At 65.0% G+C, this 20558-nt stretch overlaps 9 protein-coding genes across 9 annotated transcripts; 4 read left to right on the forward strand and 5 right to left on the reverse strand.

The window, feature by feature from the left end:
- Positions 1-19: 19 nt before the first annotated feature.
- Positions 20-2679, forward strand: MJAP1_002678 (uncharacterized protein; the record flags this gene model as incomplete). The annotated part of the gene is made up of 3 exons (XM_060266612.1): positions 20-427; positions 450-1436; positions 1459-2679. The coding sequence occupies 3 exons, from the start codon at positions 20-22 to the stop codon at positions 2677-2679; spliced, it is 2616 nt and encodes an 871-aa protein (XP_060122595.1).
- A 4-nt stretch (positions 2680-2683) lies between these two features.
- On the reverse strand, positions 2684-4105 carry PRO2 (glutamate-5-semialdehyde dehydrogenase; the record flags this gene model as incomplete). Its single annotated transcript, XM_060266613.1, has 1 exon — positions 2684-4105. The coding sequence occupies one exon, from the start codon at positions 4103-4105 to the stop codon at positions 2684-2686; it is 1422 nt and encodes a 473-aa protein (XP_060122596.1).
- A 63-nt stretch (positions 4106-4168) lies between these two features.
- On the reverse strand, positions 4169-5962 carry MJAP1_002680 (non-specific serine/threonine protein kinase; the record flags this gene model as incomplete). The annotated part of the gene is made up of 1 exon (XM_060266614.1): positions 4169-5962. One exon carries the CDS (start codon positions 5960-5962, stop codon positions 4169-4171), a length of 1794 nt encoding a protein of 597 aa, XP_060122597.1.
- Positions 5963-7366: 1404 nt separating this feature from the next.
- Positions 7367-8757, forward strand: lag1 (sphingosine N-acyltransferase; the record flags this gene model as incomplete). Its single annotated transcript, XM_060266615.1, has 3 exons — positions 7367-8083; positions 8127-8399; positions 8422-8757. 3 exons carry the CDS (start codon positions 7367-7369, stop codon positions 8755-8757), a joined length of 1326 nt encoding a protein of 441 aa, XP_060122598.1.
- Positions 8758-8877: 120 nt separating this feature from the next.
- MJAP1_002682 (uncharacterized protein) lies at positions 8878-9594 on the reverse strand (the record flags this gene model as incomplete). The annotated part of the gene is made up of 1 exon (XM_060266616.1): positions 8878-9594. One exon carries the CDS (start codon positions 9592-9594, stop codon positions 8878-8880), a length of 717 nt encoding a protein of 238 aa, XP_060122599.1.
- Positions 9595-9818: 224 nt separating this feature from the next.
- MJAP1_002683 (uncharacterized protein) lies at positions 9819-12199 on the forward strand (the record flags this gene model as incomplete). Its single annotated transcript, XM_060266617.1, has 3 exons — positions 9819-9822; positions 10048-10343; positions 10367-12199. The coding sequence occupies 3 exons, from the start codon at positions 9819-9821 to the stop codon at positions 12197-12199; spliced, it is 2133 nt and encodes a 710-aa protein (XP_060122600.1).
- On the reverse strand, positions 12200-13750 carry MJAP1_002684 (uncharacterized protein; the record flags this gene model as incomplete). Its single annotated transcript, XM_060266618.1, has 1 exon — positions 12200-13750. The coding sequence occupies one exon, from the start codon at positions 13748-13750 to the stop codon at positions 12200-12202; it is 1551 nt and encodes a 516-aa protein (XP_060122601.1).
- Positions 13751-13893: 143 nt separating this feature from the next.
- MJAP1_002685 (tripeptidyl-peptidase II) lies at positions 13894-17661 on the forward strand (the record flags this gene model as incomplete). The annotated part of the gene is made up of 1 exon (XM_060266619.1): positions 13894-17661. One exon carries the CDS (start codon positions 13894-13896, stop codon positions 17659-17661), a length of 3768 nt encoding a protein of 1255 aa, XP_060122602.1.
- A 7-nt stretch (positions 17662-17668) lies between these two features.
- Positions 17669-20213, reverse strand: MJAP1_002686 (uncharacterized protein; the record flags this gene model as incomplete). Its single annotated transcript, XM_060266620.1, has 2 exons — positions 17669-17678; positions 17725-20213. The coding sequence occupies 2 exons, from the start codon at positions 20211-20213 to the stop codon at positions 17669-17671; spliced, it is 2499 nt and encodes an 832-aa protein (XP_060122603.1).
- Positions 20214-20558: the final 345 nt, after the last annotated feature.

Consider the following 20558-nt stretch of genomic DNA (forward strand, 5'->3'; position numbering starts at 1 on the left):
GACTTCATCGTGCGGCACGATGGACGGCGAGGGGGACGAGAGCTTTGACGATGACTGGTGGGACTCGCTGGCGATCGATCCAGTGACAGATACGCAGCTCCAGGAACTGGAGCTGCAGGCACAGGCATCCGGGAGCGTCACGACCCCGGCCCCGAGCTCAGAAGGCTCGCTGCAGACCCAGCTCCAGGAACTTCGCGCGCTGCATGCCGAGCAACAAAAGCTCATTGATACCCTTACACGACAAACACAGCAGCAAAAAGGAGAGATCTCGGTAGTGCGTGCGAACTGGAGCCGCGTTCAGGAGCAAAACTCGGGACTGCAGCACCAAAATGCAGAGCTCGAGGCAGAGTACCGCCAGCGCCTCGAGCGCATCCAGCAAGAGAACCGGCGGCAGATGGAGAAGCTCGAGACGGCCGCTGCGTTTCGGGTACGTTTCTAGGCTAACGCAGCGCATTGAGCAGGATACAAGTCGCACGGCATGGCCGTCGACGCTGCGGCGACGGCCGCCCGTAATGCTCCACGAGCCGAACTCGTCCAAGCGCACGCCGGGACAGGGCATACTCACGACACCAACACGCACGCGCATTGTGCATCATACCCACTCGCCGACATCGTCGCAAACTCCCGTCTCGCCCCTTTCTCTCACACGCCGGAAACGGTCGCTGCCTGCAGACGACGAGCCGGTGAGCCCATCGCGCACACGCAGCGCCAAGGTGCAGCAGACCCAAGGGAAAAAGGCCGAGTTTCCGCGGTTTGTCAACTCGTTTCTTCCCCCGCCGCCGACGGGGCTCACGACGCCGGCGACACGGACGCAAGTCAAGTCGCCGCCTTCGAGTCAGCTCGCTGCGACACGAAGCAGCTCGCCCGCGACCCCGTCGCCGGAGCTGCGTGCAGTCGAGGTCGAGACGAGCTTGCCGGTACCCGACGCCACGACCTATGTGCTGACTGTTCTGTTCTGCTACCGGACGCGGTGGGCGACGCATGTCATGTGCCAGCCGTACATTCCGCTGCCGCCGCCTGCCACGCTGCCTGGCACGGCCTACTTTCCGCTGGGCCCAGGGCTCCACCCGTGGAGTAGTGCGCTGGATCCGGATGCGCCGGTCGGCCGTGCAGGCCCCGGCCCGCCGCCGATGCTATTGCACCTGCTCTCGATGCAGCTGCCCAGCTGCGTGCCTGACGTGCTCCGCCGGCGATTTTCCCACGCGGCCGACACGCTCTGGACGTGCGTCACAAAAGGAAGCTCGTACAGCGTCTTTCTGGCAGAGTGTGGGCACGTCGTCGACGAAGTGCTGCGCAAGGCCCAAGGCGAACATGCGACGCGCGACGCGATGGATGCGGCCATTGAGCGCGTCTGGGAAACGCAGGCAGCCTCGCTCTATGGCACGGTCGCTGCAGCGCTGCGCGTACTCACCGGCCTCTTTTTGCGTTTGAACTGGGTACGTCGCTCTGCTCACACAGACCCATCATGTCGCTGCGATGCTCAACTGGATGACTTCGCTCGGCGTCGCGCACCCCGGCTTTGTTTTTTTCTTCCTGAAAAAGATGCAGTACCTGGACTGGAGTGCGCCCGACGAGGAAAAGAAGGAAAATGGAATGGTACCAAGCAGCCAGGACGATCTCGACATGCTGCCCTCGTCGCAGGATACCGAGGTCCCGAGTGCGCCAGACGTCCATCTGGGCACGCCCACGAGCCTCGTCAAGATGCTCATCGAGTCGATTCGCAAGAGCCACATCGTGCCGCTCTCGGTCGCGTCGCCCGCGTCGCAGGTCGAGACAGAAGGACAGAGTGTGCCGGTGTGGGACATGGGCGAGTCGGCACGCACCGCGCTCCTTGTATCCGTGCTGCGCTGCGCCAAGGTGCTTGCATGGAACGTCGGCGGGACCGGCGTGCACGAGCTCCAGCCGCTCTTTCAGGAGCCAGGCGTGCTGCTTACGCTCCTCGACGGCCCTGCGTGCGTGCCCCAGATCCTCCTGCATGCCGTCGAGCTGCTCACGCTGCTGGTGCCCGATCCCTTGACGCTGCACATTGCACTTGCGAGTCCGTACGACAAAGCACTGCAGCCCCGTGCGCCTGCGCGCCTCCTCCAAGTGCGCTTCCCTGTGGTGGATATCCTGGCCAAGCACCTAGTCGATCGGCGGGGCGACACGTCGGCCGTGCACATACACCGCTTCCACCGCGCCGTGCTCCTATTCATGTCGGCCGCGGCGCGGCATGGCGACACGGCGGTCATCTTTAGCGAGTCGGTGCCTCTTCTCCCCGCGCTGATCCAGTGTCTCAGCTGGGACACGGAAGAGGTGTGGAGCGGCCCCGCTGGACAAGAGCGTACCGAGCGAGCGCTGGAGCGCGTATGCCTCAGCACGCGTCTCTTGCACCAGCTCTACACGCCCGAGACGAGCGCAGGCCGCAGCCTCGCAGAAAAGCTCCTGTCGACGCAGGCCCAAGCAATCCTCAACGGCATCCGCCACGCGTTCATCGTCGCAATGGGCCGGACGGCGTTTGCGCGCGAGCCGAGCTGGCTCAGCGTGCATGCGCCCGGCGGCGACTCGCAAGAGCGCAGCCGCATGCGCTCGCAGCTCGAGAATGCCGCCGTGCTCGCAGGCGACCTCATCGACCTGGTTCTTTCCCCCAGCGAAACGGATGAGATCTACGAACTCCTCGCCGAGGATCATATGGCATAGATATCTACAACGTGGGGTATACCTTTTCAATCGGCGTGTGGGCCCACGGACGCGGCGCATCGCCCGGCGCAAAGGACGCGGCGGTGTGCGCACCGCTGCCGGCGCCACGCAGCACGTACTTGTAGATCACCAGACCGTCGAGGCCGACCGGGCCACGCGCGTGCGTGCGCCCCGTGCTGATGCCGACTTCTGTGCCGAACCCGTAGCGGAATCCGTCGGCAAAGCGCGTCGACGCGTTCACAAACACGCTCGAAGAGGAAAGGGAACGCGCAAACGTCTCGGCGGCCGCGTTCGGCGCATCCGAAAGCGGGGCCGTGAGGATCACGTCGGTGTGGCCCGAGCCATGCTCGTTGATGTGGTCGATGGCCTCTTCGACGCTGTCTACGACGCGCACAGCGAGGTCCAAATCAAGAAACTCCATGTCAAAGTCTTCGGGCGTGGCCGGCGAGAGAAGCGAGGCATGCTCGCCCTCGAGGTCGGCGAGCGCCGCGAGCGACTCTTGGTCGCAGTGCAGGTGCACCTTCTTTTGGAGCAGCGCCGAGGCAATCGCCTTCCAGAGCCCCGAGGCGAGGTGGCTGTGGTGGAGCAGGAGCGTCTCGAGCGCGTTGCATGCCGACGGATAGTCAAGCTTGCTGTCGAGCAGCGTGCCGATGGTCAGCTCCGGCACCGCGTCCTCGTGGACGTATGCCGCGCAGATTCCGTCTGCGTGCCCCATCACCGGCATACGCGCCTCGCGCTGAATGCTCTTGACAAGCGCGTTCGAGCCGCGGGGAATGACGAGGTCGATGTAGCGTTCTTCGTGAAGAAGCGTCTGTATCTCGTCGCGTGTCTGCACGGTCTGCACGAGGTGCTCCGGCAGCTCGCTGCGTGCGAGTGCCCGCGCGATGCAGCCGCTCAGGACCGCTGCAGAGTGCTTCGACTCCTTGCCTCCCTTGAGGATCGCAGCGTTGCCCGACTTGATCGCGAGGCTCGCAATGTTGACAATGACTTCAGGGCGCGCCTCGAAAATGCACAGGAGCACGCCGATCGGGCAGGTGACACGGTACAGGTCGAGCGCCCCCGCCGCGCCCGCTGGTGCGGCCAGGCGGCTGGCGGACGTGCAGACGTCGAGCGGCGAGGTGAGCTGTGCGACGTCGGCGACGCCCTGCAGCATCGACTCCCACTTGCCCGCCTTGGAAAAGAGGTCCAAGCGCGATACGAGCTGCTTCGAGAGCTTGCCTTGCGCGACGAGCGCATTCGCCTCGTCGACATCTTTTTGGTTCGCCGTGTGAATTTCGTCGCGCGCAGACTCCAGTTCCGCGCAGATTTCGTGCAGCGCCGCATTGCGGGCCGCGTCGGCCCTTTCCGATCCCCGCAGAGAGAGAGACTTTTGCGCAGCATCAAAAGCAAGCCGCGCCTGGCGCGCAATGTCGCGCGCGTCGGTCATGGTACGAGCACGACGCTTGTGACTCCATTCGTTCGGCCGAAACATGATTGTCGTTACTCTATTCTAGTCATTATGCAGGTCATTAACGGGGTTGCGTTCGGAGATCGGCGTGCGTGGCCGGCCTTCCCAAGCGCGAGCAACCCATGGATGAGTGCGCAGGTTCGCGATGGAGATGCGCTTGTCGACGTCCACGGTGAGACACGAAACAAGCACGTCCCATGCGCCCTGGCTGTAGAATCCACGCGGGGTGGACAGTTCGCCGCGCACGGCGGCGTCGGGGTGTGCAAATGGGCAGTTGCCTGTGATGAGGATGCTGAGCAGGACGCCCAGACTCCACACCTCGGCGCTCGGTGCGCGGTAGGGTTGTCCACGGAGGATTTCTGCGCTGGCAAAGGTCATGGTCCCAAAGAATTTACTGTACAGAGGCTGGGGTTTCCGTGCGTCGGTAATCACAGAGGAGCCAAAGTCGATCAGTTTTACGTTGAAGTCAGCGTCAATCACACAGTTTTCATCTTTTATGTCGCAGTGGTAGATGCCGAGCGTCGACAGATAGTACACGGCCTCGACCACCTGGGCAAAGATCCACTGCGACGTTTTTTCCGAAAGGTACGAGTGCTTGTCGATGCACTCAAACAGGTCACTCGGCGTGCACACCTTGAGATTCGGCACATTCTGTAGGGGCGGCGCAACGCTGCCCAAGACACCGCTCGGCGCGAGGAGCGCAGGCGTGTCGTCGGGCACAGTCTGCTTTGCGACCTCGGCCACGGTCCGGACGGAGTCGTGAGCAGATTCGCCCTCTTTCGGCTCCAAGTTCCAGTCGGAGCCGTGGCGTTCCATGACCAGGTAAAAGAAGCGCCCGTCTTGGAACAGGTCGACGAACCGGATAATGTTGGGATGCCGCACAATCTTCAGCACAAAGACCTCCATCGGAATGGGGCCGTAGTGCGGATCGTGCACCCACTGGTGCTTGGGCACCTTGTGCCGCCAGATAAACTTGACCGCGACCTTGACATTGTCAGACTTGCGCGTGGCACCGACCACAAAGCCAAAGCCACCTGAGCCAAGCTCCTCTTCGACCGTGTATTTTTCCTTGAACGCGGCATTCAGCACACTCTCGTCCACATGTTGGGCAATCGACGCCTTGGGCGTGGGCTTGGACGCAGCAGGCGCCACCGAGTCGCGCATCAGCGGCCGGATAGGATCGGTCAGCGCAAACTCAGTCGAGGGTTGCGGTGAATCGAGCGCTTGTGGCTCGTGCTCGGCAAACTGAGACATGGGCGTAGTCGTGAGATGGAACACGGGGCCGCCATTCGGCAACTCGATCCGCTGGACATTGTCACCCATCGCCTGCTGTTCGTGGCCTTTGAGGACATGCAGTGTATGCCGGATCGTGTCATCCACCGAATCATTCATGCCCGCGCCGTCGGCGGGCGGCAGCGCATCCGCGTGCAAGCCTATGCCACGGCGCTGCAGCTTGTGCAAGACAGGCGGCGGGCCTAGGCGCGTGCGTGCGGCCGCACGCGGCGACTCGGTCGCAAAGTGCGCGTGGCGCTGGTGCGAAGGCCCCTTGAGCATCGAGTGCGTCCTGCGGTACTCTGCAAGGCGCGCCGCCGGTACGCTAGACCGCGACGTGCTGTCGTAGTTGTGCAAGACTGGCCGCGATGCTGCGTTCGACCCTTCCTGCCCAAAGCCCATGTCGGACCCGTCGCCCAAGCGCGCGACGGCCGTCGGCGTCAGCACCGAGGCAGTTGGCGCGACGTACGGCGGCCAGTCCGGGTGTTCGAGCGGCGCAGCGTTCTGCGGATGCGACCGCTGCGAGTTGTACCGCGGCAGCGTCCGCCGCAGATGTGGCGGCATGGGCGAAATGGGTACCAGGTCAGGGAGCAGCGGCCCGCTGCTATTCGCCGGAAAGACGCCATTTGCGTCGCCCGACGTAGGCGGATGCAGATGAAGACGATTGTACAAGGAACGTGACATGCCGTATACGCCACAGTTCAATGGCGTAGTAACGTGCGAGCGAAGCGCTGGGCGCGCCGGCATAGAAGAGAATGGACCCCGGTCGTCCCTGGTGTGGTGACCAGAGGCATCTGCCAAGTCGGTCGAGCGTGGTGACGAGGGTGCGATGCCGGGAAACAAGTCGGAATGGGGTCCTGGCAGAGGCGACGAAGGCGTTGCGTTGCCAGAACCCATGCATTGCGACGCAACAAACAGCGGCGTAGGCGGAAAAGCCGCCATGTGCGAGGGGCTGTCCAGTTGCGCCGCGTTTTCGGGTGCCACTGGTGGGCGTCTTGGCATAGGGCATGGCGGAATGTAGGGATGGTGCATCGCGGCCGAGGACGGTGCGTTTATATCCGACATGGTGGACGGCGCACTCCGCGTCCCTAGCATGGGCGCCGACATTTGGGAGTACGGTCCCATCCGCCATGCTGTCTTGTGCGCTCCCAGTGACGGTAAAGAGCTATTGTGGACCGATAAATTCGTCATTGTCGAAGACGACGAGGCGGAGGAGATGGGCGTGTCAAAAGACCACGCTCTCGGCGACATTGACGACGAGGAGGAAGGCTCGCTTCGCCCACCGCTCGACGGGCTCGAATCCGGATAATGCGTGCAGAGGGAATGCGCAGGATGTAGATAGCCGCCGCCATGGGTGGCCGACACGTCGTCTGGGGACGCGGACGTTCCTGTATCGGCGGTCGGCGACCCAGTCCCTATGCCCTTCCGGAGTCGTTGCGGCGCAGGAAGAGTCGTGGACGAATCAGGCCACGATGCCCTTGGCTGCGTCACGGACTCCGTTGGTGCACGGTGGCACCCAGGAGACGCGTTGACCTCCATGGAGCGGACAGGCCCAAAGGGCACTAAGTTAGAAGATTAATATGTGTTGTGCAGCAGCACGAATAGGCGAAAACCTGGATCTAGGCACAGTTGGTTAGCGGAAAGAAGTCTGCGGCCGTGCACCATTCGAAAACTTGGCTCAAGTGCCACTGCTGCTGGGTCAACCGCAGTTCCCAGGTTTGCCCCGGTACTGTGGAGGGATGCGTGGCAATGAGCTGTACACTCGTTTGGAATTTAGCAAATAAGCCAATGACAAGGCGCATATGCAGTCCCAAAACGACTTCAGCGTGCATTCCATATGTATCCCACGTGGGTTGCGCAGCGTGGGCCGCGGACTAAGCCTATGATGCACCGCAACTGGGCCCAGGCCCGGCCCTCGGCCGGCAGCGCGAATGGCTCGAGCGCTGCCGGTAAAGTCGTCCAGCGGCGATGGCCAAAGGAGGGAAAAAGACGGCAAAGAAGGGCGCGGCCGCGAAGCGCTCCGCGCCGCCTGCTCAGGAAAAGCAGGCCACAAAGGAGGCTGCCCAGGGCCCTGTCACCCCCAAGAATGACTTGTTTTGCATGACGGCGAGCAGTTGGGGAACGGGCCTGTCCCTCCTTGCGTTGGGTACGGTCGCCTTTTTGTGCTGGGTGACGCAATCGGAGCGCTGCAATACGCTCTCCTACTGGGAGCCGGTGTGGGGCACCTTGGAGAAATACGGGATTGCCTCGCGCCCCACCGATGTGGCCCTGGCGAATGTCTGCACGACGATCCACGAAGTCACGCGGAGCTGCCTCTTTCTTTCAGGCGGCGTGACCAGTACCCAGGGCAAGGTGCACAACAGTGTTTCGCATGCGTGGGAGCGTCTCCAGTCGGTGTGGGGCGTAGAGACGACGTCGCATGCCTCGGCCGTGCCCGAGGTGCTGTACGAGCGCGACCGGCGCGACGTTCTTTTTGCCGTGACGTGGGGTATTGCGCTCCTCGCGCTGCGCGGCCTGCTGATGCACCTCGTGCTGCTTCCTAGTGCGCGCCTCCTGGTGCAGCGTCCGCCGCCGCAGAAAATGGCACAGATCGGCCACCGCAATAAATACTACCGGAGCATCGACCGGTTTGCCGAGCAGTTCTGGATTGCGATTCTGAACAGTGCCTCGCTTGTGCTGGTTTTGGTACGTATCCCTACAACTCACCCAGTGCGTTGCCCACCGCCAGTCCTTCTGGGTGTGGAAGCCCGAGCAGCTGTGGATCGGCTACCCCCACACGACGATGGATGCGTTGACCAAGGCCGTGTACCTCTGGGAGGCCTCCAACTACATCCACCAGCTCTTTGTGCTCAACATCGAGGCGCGTCGCTCCGACCATGTGCAGATGATGGTGCACCATATTGTCACGCTATTGCTGATTGGTGGCTCCTACGTCTGTTGCTTCTCCCGTGTGGGACTCGTCATTCTTTTGCTGATGGACCCGAGCGACATTTTGCTGGCGGTACGTGCTTCTTCTCACACAGCTTGCGAAAATGATCAAGTACATGGGCCTGCAAAATCTCTGCGATGCGATGTTTGGCGCATTCATGCTCTCGTGGACCTTTACGCGGCACATTGGCTACATGATTGTCATGTGGTCGTGCATCTACGACGCGCCGCGGCTCATCCCATATCAGTCGCCGGCGGACCTGCGTACGGGCCACGTCTTTACGTACCCCACGTACGTGGTGTTTATTGCGCTGCTAGCCATCCTGCAAGTCATCCTCCTGATCTGGTTCAGCATGATCCTCAAAGTCCTCTACCGCGTGCTGACCAATGCCGGCGCCATCGATTCACGCAGTGACGAAGACTCGGATTAACGTGCACATAAAATGTTCATAGGTGCCAAGCCGCAAAGCGGTCAACGCGGCAGACTATGGTCGTATAAAACGTGGCATACAGAAACGAAATCATAAGCAACATGCCTGCATGTTGCATCATCAGTTCACAAAGGACCACTTGACGCCGGAAAGGCGGCCCTTCGAGGTAGAAGCAAGCTCCTTGAATGCGGCCGGCGAAAAGTCAAGGTCATTGCTAGAGCAGCCAGTGCACCGGTCAACGACCGTAACCGTAGTCGACTTGCCTTGGTAGGTAGCCTTGATCTTCTTGCCGCAGACCTTGTTGGCGTTGGGGTTTCCGCCAGCAGAATACTGGTCAAACATGCTGTGGGCAATGGCGACAATCTTGTCCGAAGACGAGCTCGACTTGCCGCACGCGCCCATGCCCGGTTGGTAGTAGGTGCCCTCACCCGAGTGGTCCGAATCGCCGCCAGGGCTGCTTCCCGACGCACTTGCGCTCGCGCTCGAGCTGCTGCTCGAGGTGGAAGTCGCGTGGCCGTGGCCCGAGCTCGAAGAGCTCTGCGCAAAGGGGTTCTCCTCCTGGGAGCGCTTCACAACCTTGGGGTAGCGCTCCTTGAAATCGTCAAGAGAGAGCGGCTGGCGCCCCTCACGCTTTGCCTTTGTCACAAACTCTTGGTACATGTCCCGAAGTGCCGCATCCGCAGCAGCATCGCGCGCACGCAGACGACCAGCGTCTGCATGGCGGCGCATCATACCCGAACGCTGGCCGAGCGTCTCTTCCGAGGCACTCGCAGCGACAAGCGACGCGGCGAAAAGGGCAGCGCCCAGCACTAGCACAACTTTACGCAGGGAGAACATTACAATTGTACAAAGGGTAAGGAGGGGCCGGCTTGCGGTTGTGGATTCCCATCCTTTCCAGCCCTTTTTATGCATCCTACCCCGTACTGTGGAGAACAAACGGCTGTGCTCGCCCGCTGCGAGGGGTCGCCGCCGAAAGCACCCCCTACGTCAGCACGTGGCTGTGCTCCGCTGCGGTCCCCTCTTCTGACAAGTGGAGGCGCCAATTTGGGCACGGCCGCAGCATGAGTGCATCGCCCGAAGGCAAGGGAAGCGGGGGCCGAGTGGCCGAAGCACCCCGCGTCATGGGAGCCACGCAGCGGCGCTTTCCCCAGATGTATGCGCGTTTCGAACGCTTGGCGCGGTCGCGCCTAGGGGTATTTGCCCAAGGCGCCTGGGCGCGGCGCCGGCCCATTGCCTTGGGACTGATCGTAGGTGCTTTTGGGGTACAGTACGTGGTTGCGCGGCGCGAAGCATACGTGCGTGATTATCTACACCCCGATACGTATCTGGTGTGGAAGGTGCACGACGGGAGCGTCGTCGAGGCGCGGCGGCCGCCGTCGGTGAGCCAGCTCTTTGCGCCGTCCGCACCCGGCGACGAGCCGCCGCGCGTGCTCGAGCTGCACGAGGTGCTCCACGCGCTCAAGTGGGCGCAACGGGATGAGCGCGTGCGCGGCCTCGTCGCCGACTTTAGCACGCTACATGTGCCGCCGTCCGTGCCGCCGAAACGCCTTGGACTCGCGCAGATCGAGGAGATCCTGCAGGCACTGGTACGTTGCAAATGCTCACGCAGCACGACTTTCGCGAGGCCAAGCGCCAGCAGTTTGGCTCGGATACCACGTCGACCGTCGCGTGGACGGATACCTTTACGAGCCAGGGCGCGTACCTGCTGGCCTCGGGCTTTGAGCGCGTCTACATGCAGCCGACCGGCCAGGTGCCGCTGGTGGGCCTTGCGTCGCAGATGCCCTTCTTTAAGCGCCTGCTGAACTGGGCCGGCATCAAGATGCACGCCGAGGCGCGCGAAGAGTACAAGTCGATGGTCAGCCCTTTTACACAGACCGATTCGCTTACCCCGGCGCAGCTCGCGAACCAGGCCGAGCTGCTCGGCGAGCTGAACCAGGGCTATGCGCATGCCGTGGGCGTGCATCGCTTTTCGGGTGAGGACGCAGAAAAAGCCGCGGCGCGCGTCGCAAAGCTCGCCTACGACGGACCCTTTTCCGCACGCGAGGCGCTCGAGGCGGGCCTCATTGACGGTACGCGCTTCAAGCGCGACGTGATTGAGGAGCTCGCGCCGGGCGACGCGTCGAAGCGCTGGAAGACGCTGGCGCACTATGTGCAGCTCAGCGAGCGCAAGCTGCGCGACGTGCTGAGCGACGACCAGGTTGTCAAGGTCGGTGTCGTCTACCTCCTCGGCACGATCAGCAACGCGTCGGGGCCGCACTCGGTCGGCGCGGCGGTGCAAGGCCTCAAAGAGGCCGCCGAGGCCAAGGAGATCAAGAGCATCGTGCTGCGGATCGACTCGGGCGGCGGCGATGTCGTCGCAAGCGAGACGCTCTGGGACGCGGTGCGGCGCATCCAGGACGAGCACAAGAAGCCGGTCGTGTGCTCGTTTGGCAACACGGCCGCGAGCGGCGCGTACTACATCGCGACGGCCGCCGACGCGATCTTTGCGTCGGAGAGCACCGTGACCGGAAGCATTGGCGTCGCGGCGCTGCGGCCGACGATTACGCAGACGCTCCTCGACCGCCTGCAGCTGCATGTACAGACGCTCTTTACCGGATCCACCTCGCAGAGCGCGCTGCAGGAGCTCAGCAGCGAGCAGCGCGCGCGTATGGAGCGGCATATTGACGAGACCTATGCCGAGTTCCTTGCCAAGGTGCGCGACGGGCGCAGCATGTCGGACGAGGCGCTGCGCACCGTGGCCGGGGGCCGCGTCATGACCGGCCTTGCGGCGTGGACGCTGTGCGACGGCGCGCACGCCAAGGTGCCAGAGCTGCTTGCCGCGTTCAAGAGCGGGCCGGCGCCCGAGCGCAGCACCTGGGCGACGCACGCGGATGCCAACGCATCCGGCATTGACGCGGTGCACGTTACGCGCGCCGCCGACACGCCGGCCGACCCTGCGGACGAGACGCCCGACGCGGAGCTTGCGACGGCGCAGGCCGGCGCGCTCGCCGCGGACCTCGCGGCGGTTGCGCCGCCGTACGGCCGCGGCCTCATTGACGCGATCGGCGGCCTGTGGGAGGCGGCGCTGTACGCCACTGCGCGCACGCTCCAGGTCGAGCTCGAGGAGCTGAAAGAGCGGCTCGGCCTCGACGACGAAAAAGCGATGCCGCTCCTGCGCCCGCAGTGTGCACGCACCGGCAGCGGCGACGCAGTGGCTCTGTCGGCAGACGTGCGCCTCGTGCGCTACCCCGCCGAGCGCCCGTTCTGGCAGCGGCTGCAGCAGTATGATCCGCGCACCGAGCCGAACCTCGCGCTGCGCGTCCTCGCCGCTTTCCTGCAGCCGTGGGTGGCGTGGCAGGCACCGAGCGTCGCCGAGGCGCTCGACGCGCTCGAGGAGCGTGCATCGGGCCTTGCGACGGCGCGTATGCATGCCGAGTACCCCTTCCGTACCGAGTATCTGTAGCTATGACTCGTCCTCTTCGGGTGCAAAGAACTCGACGTCAGCCTTGGGCGGCGCGCGCCCCAGCTCGGGCTCCGCGCCGCCGCGGCCCTGGTAGTCTGCGGGTTCGTGGTACCGCTTCCGGCTGTGCGCCGCGTCGATCGCGGCGGTGCGTGCGTCGGGCGAAAAGAGCTGCCAGAAGGCGTGCTCTGCGCCTTCGACCGCGCGGTCGAGCGTCTCGGTGGGATTCGCGATCGGCTGGTACGGCCCGCTGTCCTCGAGAAAGAGCGACGAGCGGGTCGTGGTGCTTGGCACAGCACTGGTATCAATGTACGCCGGCGCAGGGACCGCGGCATGGGTCTTGGGTATCGGCCGGGCGTAATGCATGGTGATGAGCGCCTGTGTCTCGCCCTCTTCCAAAAACGTCAGGAGGAGCTCGACGGCGTTCTTGAGCTGCTGCGCGTCGGTTTCCGCGTGCGTCACGAGGTAGTAGACGTACTGCCCTTTGGGGCACGAAAACGTGCCTTCGCCCTGCATGAGGACCATGATGGCGTTGGCATTGGGCCCCGGCACGCTCCCCGGCGGCAGGACGACGAGCGCCGTTTCCGGCGGCGCATCTACCGCCTCGGCAAGGCGCGCCCAGTCGATCGGCTGGGCCGTCACGACGAGCGCGAGGTGCTCATAGTACGCCACGTCGCGAGGCGGCGCCTCTTGCCTCGTCGCCTCGGCCCACGCCTCGGGCGTGCAGGCGAGCGTCTTGGCGCAGAACGTGGTATCAATGTCGGCGAGCCTGAGCACCCACTGCCCGTCTTGGTGCACAAGCGACTCGACCGCATGGCCGAGGATAAACGTGCCGCCCTTCACGGCCGATGCGCGGCAGAAGCCCTGGGCTAGCTCGCCCGCGCCGCCGTACTGGCCGACGAGGTACGCCGCGTCGCCGTAGCGCCCCAGTCCCTGGAGCGCTTGGCGCGTGCGTGCGAGTGCGGTATCCGCGCGCTCCTCGCCGTTCCACGCGAGGCACACGCCGTACTGCACCGCGCGCTGCAGCGCCGGTGCGAGGTCGAGGCTATGAAGAACGTCGGCGAGCTTTTCGTCCGGCGGCGCCTCGGTCGCGAGCTGCAGGAAGCGCATCAGGCGGCGCTTGTCCGGCAGCGAGATCCCCTTGTGCCGAAAAATCTCGCTCTTGCTGCTCGGCACGCGCTCCATGTGGCCGTCGTTGTAGACGCCGACGCGTTCCAAGAGGCGGAACGTCGCGTAGGCCGCGACATTCGAGCGCACGAGCGCCTCGATCATCGGACCGTGCGCCGGCAGCAGCGCCGGGCGCACCGACAGCGAATAGTGCCGGTCGACGGCCGCGAGCGCGTCCGGCATGCCCTGTGCGCCGCCAAACTCGACCGTCGCGCCGTGCTTTGCTGCCCAGTCGCAGAGCTCGGTGAGCGTAAGGCTCGCCCATTCCGACCCATAGTACTGCGCCTCGTCCACATGCAGCACGCGCTGCCCTGCGCGGCTCAGCGCCGCAGACAGCACGGCCTCCGGCACGCCCGTGCCCAGCACGATCACGTCGAGCGCCTCCATCGTATCACGTGCCAAAGCGTGACGCGGCGGCGCGGCGGCGCCGCACGGTATGCGCACGGTGCGTTGTCTGGCTAACGTAGGTGTGGGCGTCGCTGGGTAGCCAACTGCTACGACCGACCTCTTTGCGTGTGTATACAAGGACGATGAGTAGTGCCGCGGTGCCTGCCAAAGGCCCGTTTCCCGTGAACGGCCTGCTGCCGAAGCAGGCGACGCATGCCGATGCGTTCCTGAAGCGCTTCCCCGAGTACGATGGCCGCAACGTGCGTGTTGCGGTGCTGGATACCGGTGTGGATCCCGCAGCACTCGGCCTCGATGGGCCGAACAAGGTGGTGGATGTGATCGACTGCAGCGGCGCCGGCGATATGCCGCTGCAGCCGGTCGAGGCGCAGCCCGCGCACGACGGCGCGGCGCTCGCGCTGACGTCGCCCACGACGAAGCGCACGCTGCTCGTGTCGCCCGAGTGGAAGAACCCCACCGGGGTGTGGAAGGTCGGCACGAAGCGCGCGTACGACCTGTGGCCGACCGAGCTCGTGAAGCGCCGCAGCGAGCAGCGCAAAAAGGCGTTTGACGTGAGCCATGCCGCACTCCTCCAGGCCGCGCAGCGCGAGCTCGCGCAGTTTGAGCAGAGCGGAGTGAAGGACGCGCTCAAGAAGGACGAGCTGTCTGCCCGCATTGCGCTTCTGCGCGACCTGCAAAAATCCTGGAAGGACGCCGGGCCGATCGTCGAGGCAGTCGTCTTTCACGACGGCAGCCACTGGCGCGCGGCCGTCGGCGGCGGCGAGGGCGACGCGGCGGACCCCGCCTCGGGCGAGCCGGACGCGGTGCGCACGCCCGAGCTCGACCTGCGTGGCGCCAAGTGCCTGACCGACTTTCGCACCGAGCGCGAGTGGTCGTACTTTGGCCAGATGGACCTCTTGACGTACACGGTGAACATTTTGGACGACGGCGCGCTCCTGTCGCTCGTCACGCTCAGCGGGACGCACGGCACGCACGTCGCGGGCATCATTGCCGCCCAGACCAACGAGGCGGCGACGAACGGCGTCGCGCCCGGCGCCGAGATCGTGAGTCTGCGCATCGGCGATGCGCGCCTCGCGAGTATGGAGCAGGGCCAGGCGCTGCTGCGTGCCGCGCAGGCGATGATCGACACCAAGTGCGATGTCGCCAACATGTCCTTTGGCGAGGACGGCGCGCTGGGCATCGAGGACAAGGGCGCGTTTGCCGAGGCGCTGCACAAGGTCATCCGCGAGCACGACGTGTGCTTTGTGAGTAGCGCAGGAAACGACGGGCCCGCTTTGTCGACCGTCGGCCAGCCTGGCGGAACGACGTCGGGCGTGCTGAGCGTCGGCGCGTACGTCACCGACGGCGAGATGCAGCAGGCAGAGTACGCGCTCGTCGAGTCGGACGTCAAGTCGAGCGTCACGACGTGGTGCTCGCGGGGCCCCGCGGCCGACGGCGATGCGGGCGTCTCGATCTACGCGCCGGGCGCTGCGATCACGTCCATCTGCCGCTACGCGCTGCAGTCCAAGCAGCTCATGAACGGCACGTCGATGAGCAGCCCGAATGCGGCCGGCGCGGTCGCGCTGCTCGTGAGCGGCCTCAAGGCGCAAGGGCGCCGCGTGTCGCCTGCGCGCGTCTTTGCTGCGATCCGCGAGACGGGTACCGACGTCGGCGACGCGCTCGGCGTGCGCTTCCTCAACGTGAACAAGGCGTGGGACTACCTCGAGGAGCACGCCGACGAGCCGTACGGCGACGCCGACTTCCGCGTGCGCGTCACGCCGGCCGGCAAGCCGCCAGGCAGGGAGACGGACCTGCGTGGCATCTACCTGCGCGAGGCCGAGGAGACTTCGCGCCTGAACCAGTTCAGCATCACGGTCGCGCCGACATTTAAGCTCGCCGAGACCGAGCGTGCATTCGCACTCGAGATCCGCGCGCGCCTCGAGGCGAGCGCGCCGTGGATCTCCGTGTCCGAGTTCCTGGTCCTTGGCTCGAACGGCCGCACGTTTGAGGTGCGCATCGCGGCGGACACGCTGCCGCCGGGCCTGCACGTCGGCTGGGTGCGTGCGTACGACACGGACGCGAAGAAGGCAAAGCTGTTCGAGGTGCCGGTCACGGTGACCAAGCCGCATGTCCTGCCGTCGCCGACGTACACCTACCCGCCGGTGCACCTCGAGGCCGGCGCGATCCGCCGCGAGTTTGTCAAGGTGCCGGACGGTGCGACGTGGGCCGAGGTGCGCGTCTGCAGCCGCAACCACGACGTGCGCAGCGCGAATGTCAAGTTCTGGCTGCACCTCTTGCAGCTCGTGCCGCAAGCGCGCCGCAGCGCGATTGAGCACTCGTTTGTCTTTGCGCTGAACGAAAACGAGCCGGTGGTCAAGCGCGTGGCCGTCGAAAGCGCACGCACGATCGAGATCTGCGCCGCGCAGTTCTGGGCGAGCCGCGCAGGGTTTGACTTGGAGCTCCAGGTGGACTTCCACGGCCTCGACGTCGGCGCGACGCTCCAGGCGCCGATCACGCTCGTGAGCGGCGAGGGAATGCACCGCCTCACGGCGACGAGCCGCCTGCGCATCGAAGAGTGCAAGCCGACTGCGACGCTCGACACGCGCCGCTCGTTTGTGCGGCCGACCAAGAGCGAGGTACGTCCGCTCCTTGCGCCGCGCGACCGCGTGCCGTCCGGCCGTCAGCTGAGCGAGCTCGTGCTGCAGTACCCCCTTGCGGTGAAGGAGGCGAGCGGCGTGACGTACCGCCTGCCGATCTCGGGCAACCTGTACGACTCGGGCGTGTCGCTCCTGACGCAGCTCGTCGACCAGGACAATGCGACGGTGCACTTTGGCGACGTCTATCCCAAGGAAGTGTCGCTGCAAAAGGGCGACTACACGCTCTATGCGCAGGTCCTGCACGACGACGACGCGGCGCTCGAGCGCCTGCGCCACATGCCGCTGTCCGTCGACGAGAAGCTGAGCAAGCCCAAGGAGGTCGCGCTCGACGTGTACGCCGACCACGTCGACGCGCTCGGCACCGCCGATGCGCCCAAGCTCGACATGGTCAAGCTGTTCCCGGGTGAGCGCCGTGTCTTGTGCATCGACACGCACCTCGAGGGCGACAGCCTGCCGCCGTCCGCGGCGTCGGGCGACCTGTTGCTCGGCACGCTTGCGCTCGGCGCGCACGACAAGCACCCTCTGCGCCTCGTCGTGCCCCCGGCGCCGGCCAAGACCGGCGACGAGGATGCGCCGGACGCGCCGCGCCTCCCTGCGCTCCTCGCCGGCGTCGCGTCCAAGCTGAGCGGCGAGCACAAGAGCCAGTTTTTGGCCAAGCTCGTCGCAGAGCACCCTACGGACCTCGACGTGCTCCTAGCGCAGCTCGATGCGACCGACGCGGACAAGGCCGAGGACGCGGACAGGGCGCTCGCCGCAGCCGACGCGCTCCTTGCGACGATCGACGAGCAGGCGCTCCTCGTCTATCTCGGCGCCAAGCACCCGCCCAAGGCCGAGCAGAGCGACGAGGACAAGGCGCTCGCCAAGCAGCGCGAGGCCGAGCAGCGTGCGCTCGAGCTTGCGCTTGTCCGCAAGACGCGCGCGCACCTCGCCCAGGGCGACCGCGCGGCGTTTGACGCGGCGGTGCAGCACGCACGCAAGTTTTTGGCCGACACCGGCAGCGGCTCCAAGGCGCAGGCGATGCATGCTAACATGGTCATCGAGTGGCACATGCACCACGAGCGCTATGCACAGGCGCTGCAGCTCCTGCGCAAGCAGCTCACCGAGCTCGGCAACGGCACGCGCGAGTCGGCCGCCGAGCTGCGCCGCGCCAAGGACCTGCAGCTTGCGCTGCTCGACAAGCTCGGCTGGGGTCTCTGGCAGCACCACCACGCACGCTGGACGTGGCTCGGGCGCAACGAGGGCCCGGCTCCGTTCTAGTTACGTGCTAGATATGTCTGTAGAGCGCGCGCGTACGGGCCGTGAGGCTCGCCCGCGACGCACTCGCCGTAGCGCTGCAAAAAGAGCGCAAGACCGCCGCCGATCATGCACGTATGGGTATACACGGCGGTCGCGACCCATGTGCAGCACTCGTCCTCCTCGCCGAGGTCGAGGTGCAGCAGGCCCAGCAGCAGCATGCACTGGATCGCACCGTCAAAGTGCACGTCGGGCAGCTGCGCGATGCGGCGCGGGTGCACAGGCGCCAGCACGCTGCCCGACGCCGCGAGGCCGGCGCTCGCATGGGCGATCGCCGCGTGCGTGTCGTACGTCCGGACGTGGCTCGCGGCGCGGTGGTACACGTCGACGAGGTCGGGGCGCAGTGCGCCGCGTTCCGCGCCGTAAGTCTCTTGCAGCGACGCGGCGAGGTCCAAAAGGGACTGTGCGATCTCGGCGTGTGCATCCGCGTCGGCGAGTGCCGCATTCTTCTCTAGCGCGCGGCTGCGCTCGACCAGCGGGGGCAGGACAGTCGCATTGAGTTCCTGGCGCTTGCGCAGCGCCGCCTTGCCGTCCTGCTCGTCAAGACGGCACAGGCCACAGGCGCACTGGAAGCCGTGCTTGGACAGGAGCGACTGCCGCGTCTCGTACGGCAGCTCACCTTGCACATATTGGTGCATGATCTGCGTGCCTTTGGGCAGGGGATGCAGCGCACGAGTCGTGACCATATCGCCGAAAAAGACCGATGAGACGTTCGGCAGGCAGGCATGGTTCAAAATCGCAGGCAGGGGGTGCGGCATCGTCGAGCGCGACATGGGATCGTTGCCGCTCGCGGCGGCCGGCGTCGCCGCGGGGCCAAACGCGTTAAAACGCAGCACACCATTGGTATACGCCGAGGACACGTACGGCGGCGTGTACGACGCAATCGCCTGCTTTGCGTCCATCTCGGCCGCAGTGCGCAGCGGGTATGTCTCGGCGACGTACGGCGAGTAGGCCAAGTCGGGGCCCGCTGTCAGGCCCAGGAACGGCAGCGCAAGCTCGGGGCGGTCGAGGATCGCGTGCATGCACCGCGCCGCGGCCAGGACCTGAGTCGTGGTGCTCGTCACGCCGGTATCAGGATTGCAGCGGAGCAGCGGCACGCCGCGGCACGCCGCGTCCATGCTGTAGCTGCTGCCGATCGCACGGCACAGAAGAAGCAGCTCGCCTTCTTCGACGTCGCGCGTCAGCACGAGGCCACGCCCGGCATTCGGGATGTCTTCCACAGCCACCGGGCCGATAAACTCGGCGTACGAAAAGCGCGGCGTCGCGTCCTCGAGCGTCGTCTCAAACATGCGCTGCAGCTCGGCATCGGACGGGCCCCGCGCGCCGATCTCGATCGCCTTGGCGACCGATGCCGCACGCTCCGCCCAGTGGGGAGGCGACGTGCGTTGATCGAGCACCTTTTTTGCGTCGTCGTATGCACGCAGCGCCACAAGGACGTCGGCGCGCAGCAGCTCGTCCTCGATCTGCTCGTCACCGCTCGTGGCCCATACGCCAAGGAGCGAGGCGGCCTGCATCTCGCGCCATGCTGCGCCGGGGCGGTCTTGTGCAAGGAAGCGCGCAATAGTCGTGCGTGCGTCGGTGCGCGACGCGTCCGGCACGCTCAACGCACCCGGAAGCTGCGTGCGCACGGCACGTGCAAGCGGCCCTTCTTGGCGCCAGAGGGCGAGCCGAGGAGGGGGCGGTGCGTCGGGCCATGCATCTTTAAGCCACGGCTCGCTGCCGTCGAGAACGTGTACGTCCGACGGCGTGTCTACACGAATACCCGTCGTTCCCTTGCCCCCCGCAATCGGTCCGCCGACGCCGAGGTAGTGCGTGCTAATGTACGGCTCGCGGATGAGAAGGAGTGTACCTTCAGGGAGCATCGCATCCAGTTCGTCGCCCTGCAAGAGCAGGTTTGGCGTAAAGTACGCAATGCTCACTGGGATCGCATTCCCCGACGGCAGCTGCCCCACAAACGAGCACGAGGCGTACAGACCGAGGCGCGAGGCGACGCGCACCACGACGTACCTCGTGTCAAAGCGCTTTGGCGCCTCGAATTCATCCATATCCAGAGGCGTGAGCGCCTCGACAGGGCGCGTCGAGCAGTACGTATAGTCTGAGTCGACAATCTGGCGGGGCATGTACACGCGCCCCTCCTCGTCGGTAGCCGCCGCGCGTTCCTGCTCGCGGCGGCGAATCATGGCGTTCTGCTGGGCAAGCAGTGCCTTAAGCGGGACGCGCTTGACCGGTTTCGGTGCGTTGCACTGCTCCTTTTCGCGCCGGAGCGCCTCGACCTCGCTCTGGAGCGCGCGGTTGTAGTTGGCGAGCATCGCCTCGGTCGCGCCGCTGAGCAGCGCCGCGTCCATCAGCGCCGCCGCCGCGTCCTCCTCGCCCAGCGAGTCAAGGCGCGCCGGAACTGCGAGCTCCTGAGCGAGCTGCTTTTCTACACGTGGATCCGCATCGACAAGCGACACAATCTGCTCGCCGCGCGGCGCGCCGAGCTCCAAGTTGCGCAAGGAGCGCACGAGTTCCTCCATGCAGCGTCGAAGAAACCTCCACTTTACCGCAGCAACATTCATTTAGGGCCACGTGGACCGGCACCCGCGGATGAGTCACGTGTGTGACGTACATGGCGTTGAGTGGCAAACGTGTGGACCACAGGGGTCCACGAGCTTTGTCTCCTAAGCAGAACGAACCGTCCTGCGAGCGGGTAGATAACCTTTCCTCCCGTACTGTACATTTTGTGCAGGATACTTTCAAGCTGGTAGCTCTGTGAATAGCAGAGCTCACCGAGACCTACACTTCGTGCCCATTGTGTTACGTATTGCCACACCACCCTATCCAACTCGATTGGACCCGGCCTTGCTGCCGCACTGAATACT

The sequence above is a fragment of the Malassezia japonica genome, chromosome 4, assembly GCF_029542785.1.
Source record: "Malassezia japonica chromosome 4, complete sequence".
Taxonomy (NCBI): Eukaryota; Fungi; Basidiomycota; class Malasseziomycetes; order Malasseziales; family Malasseziaceae; genus Malassezia; species Malassezia japonica.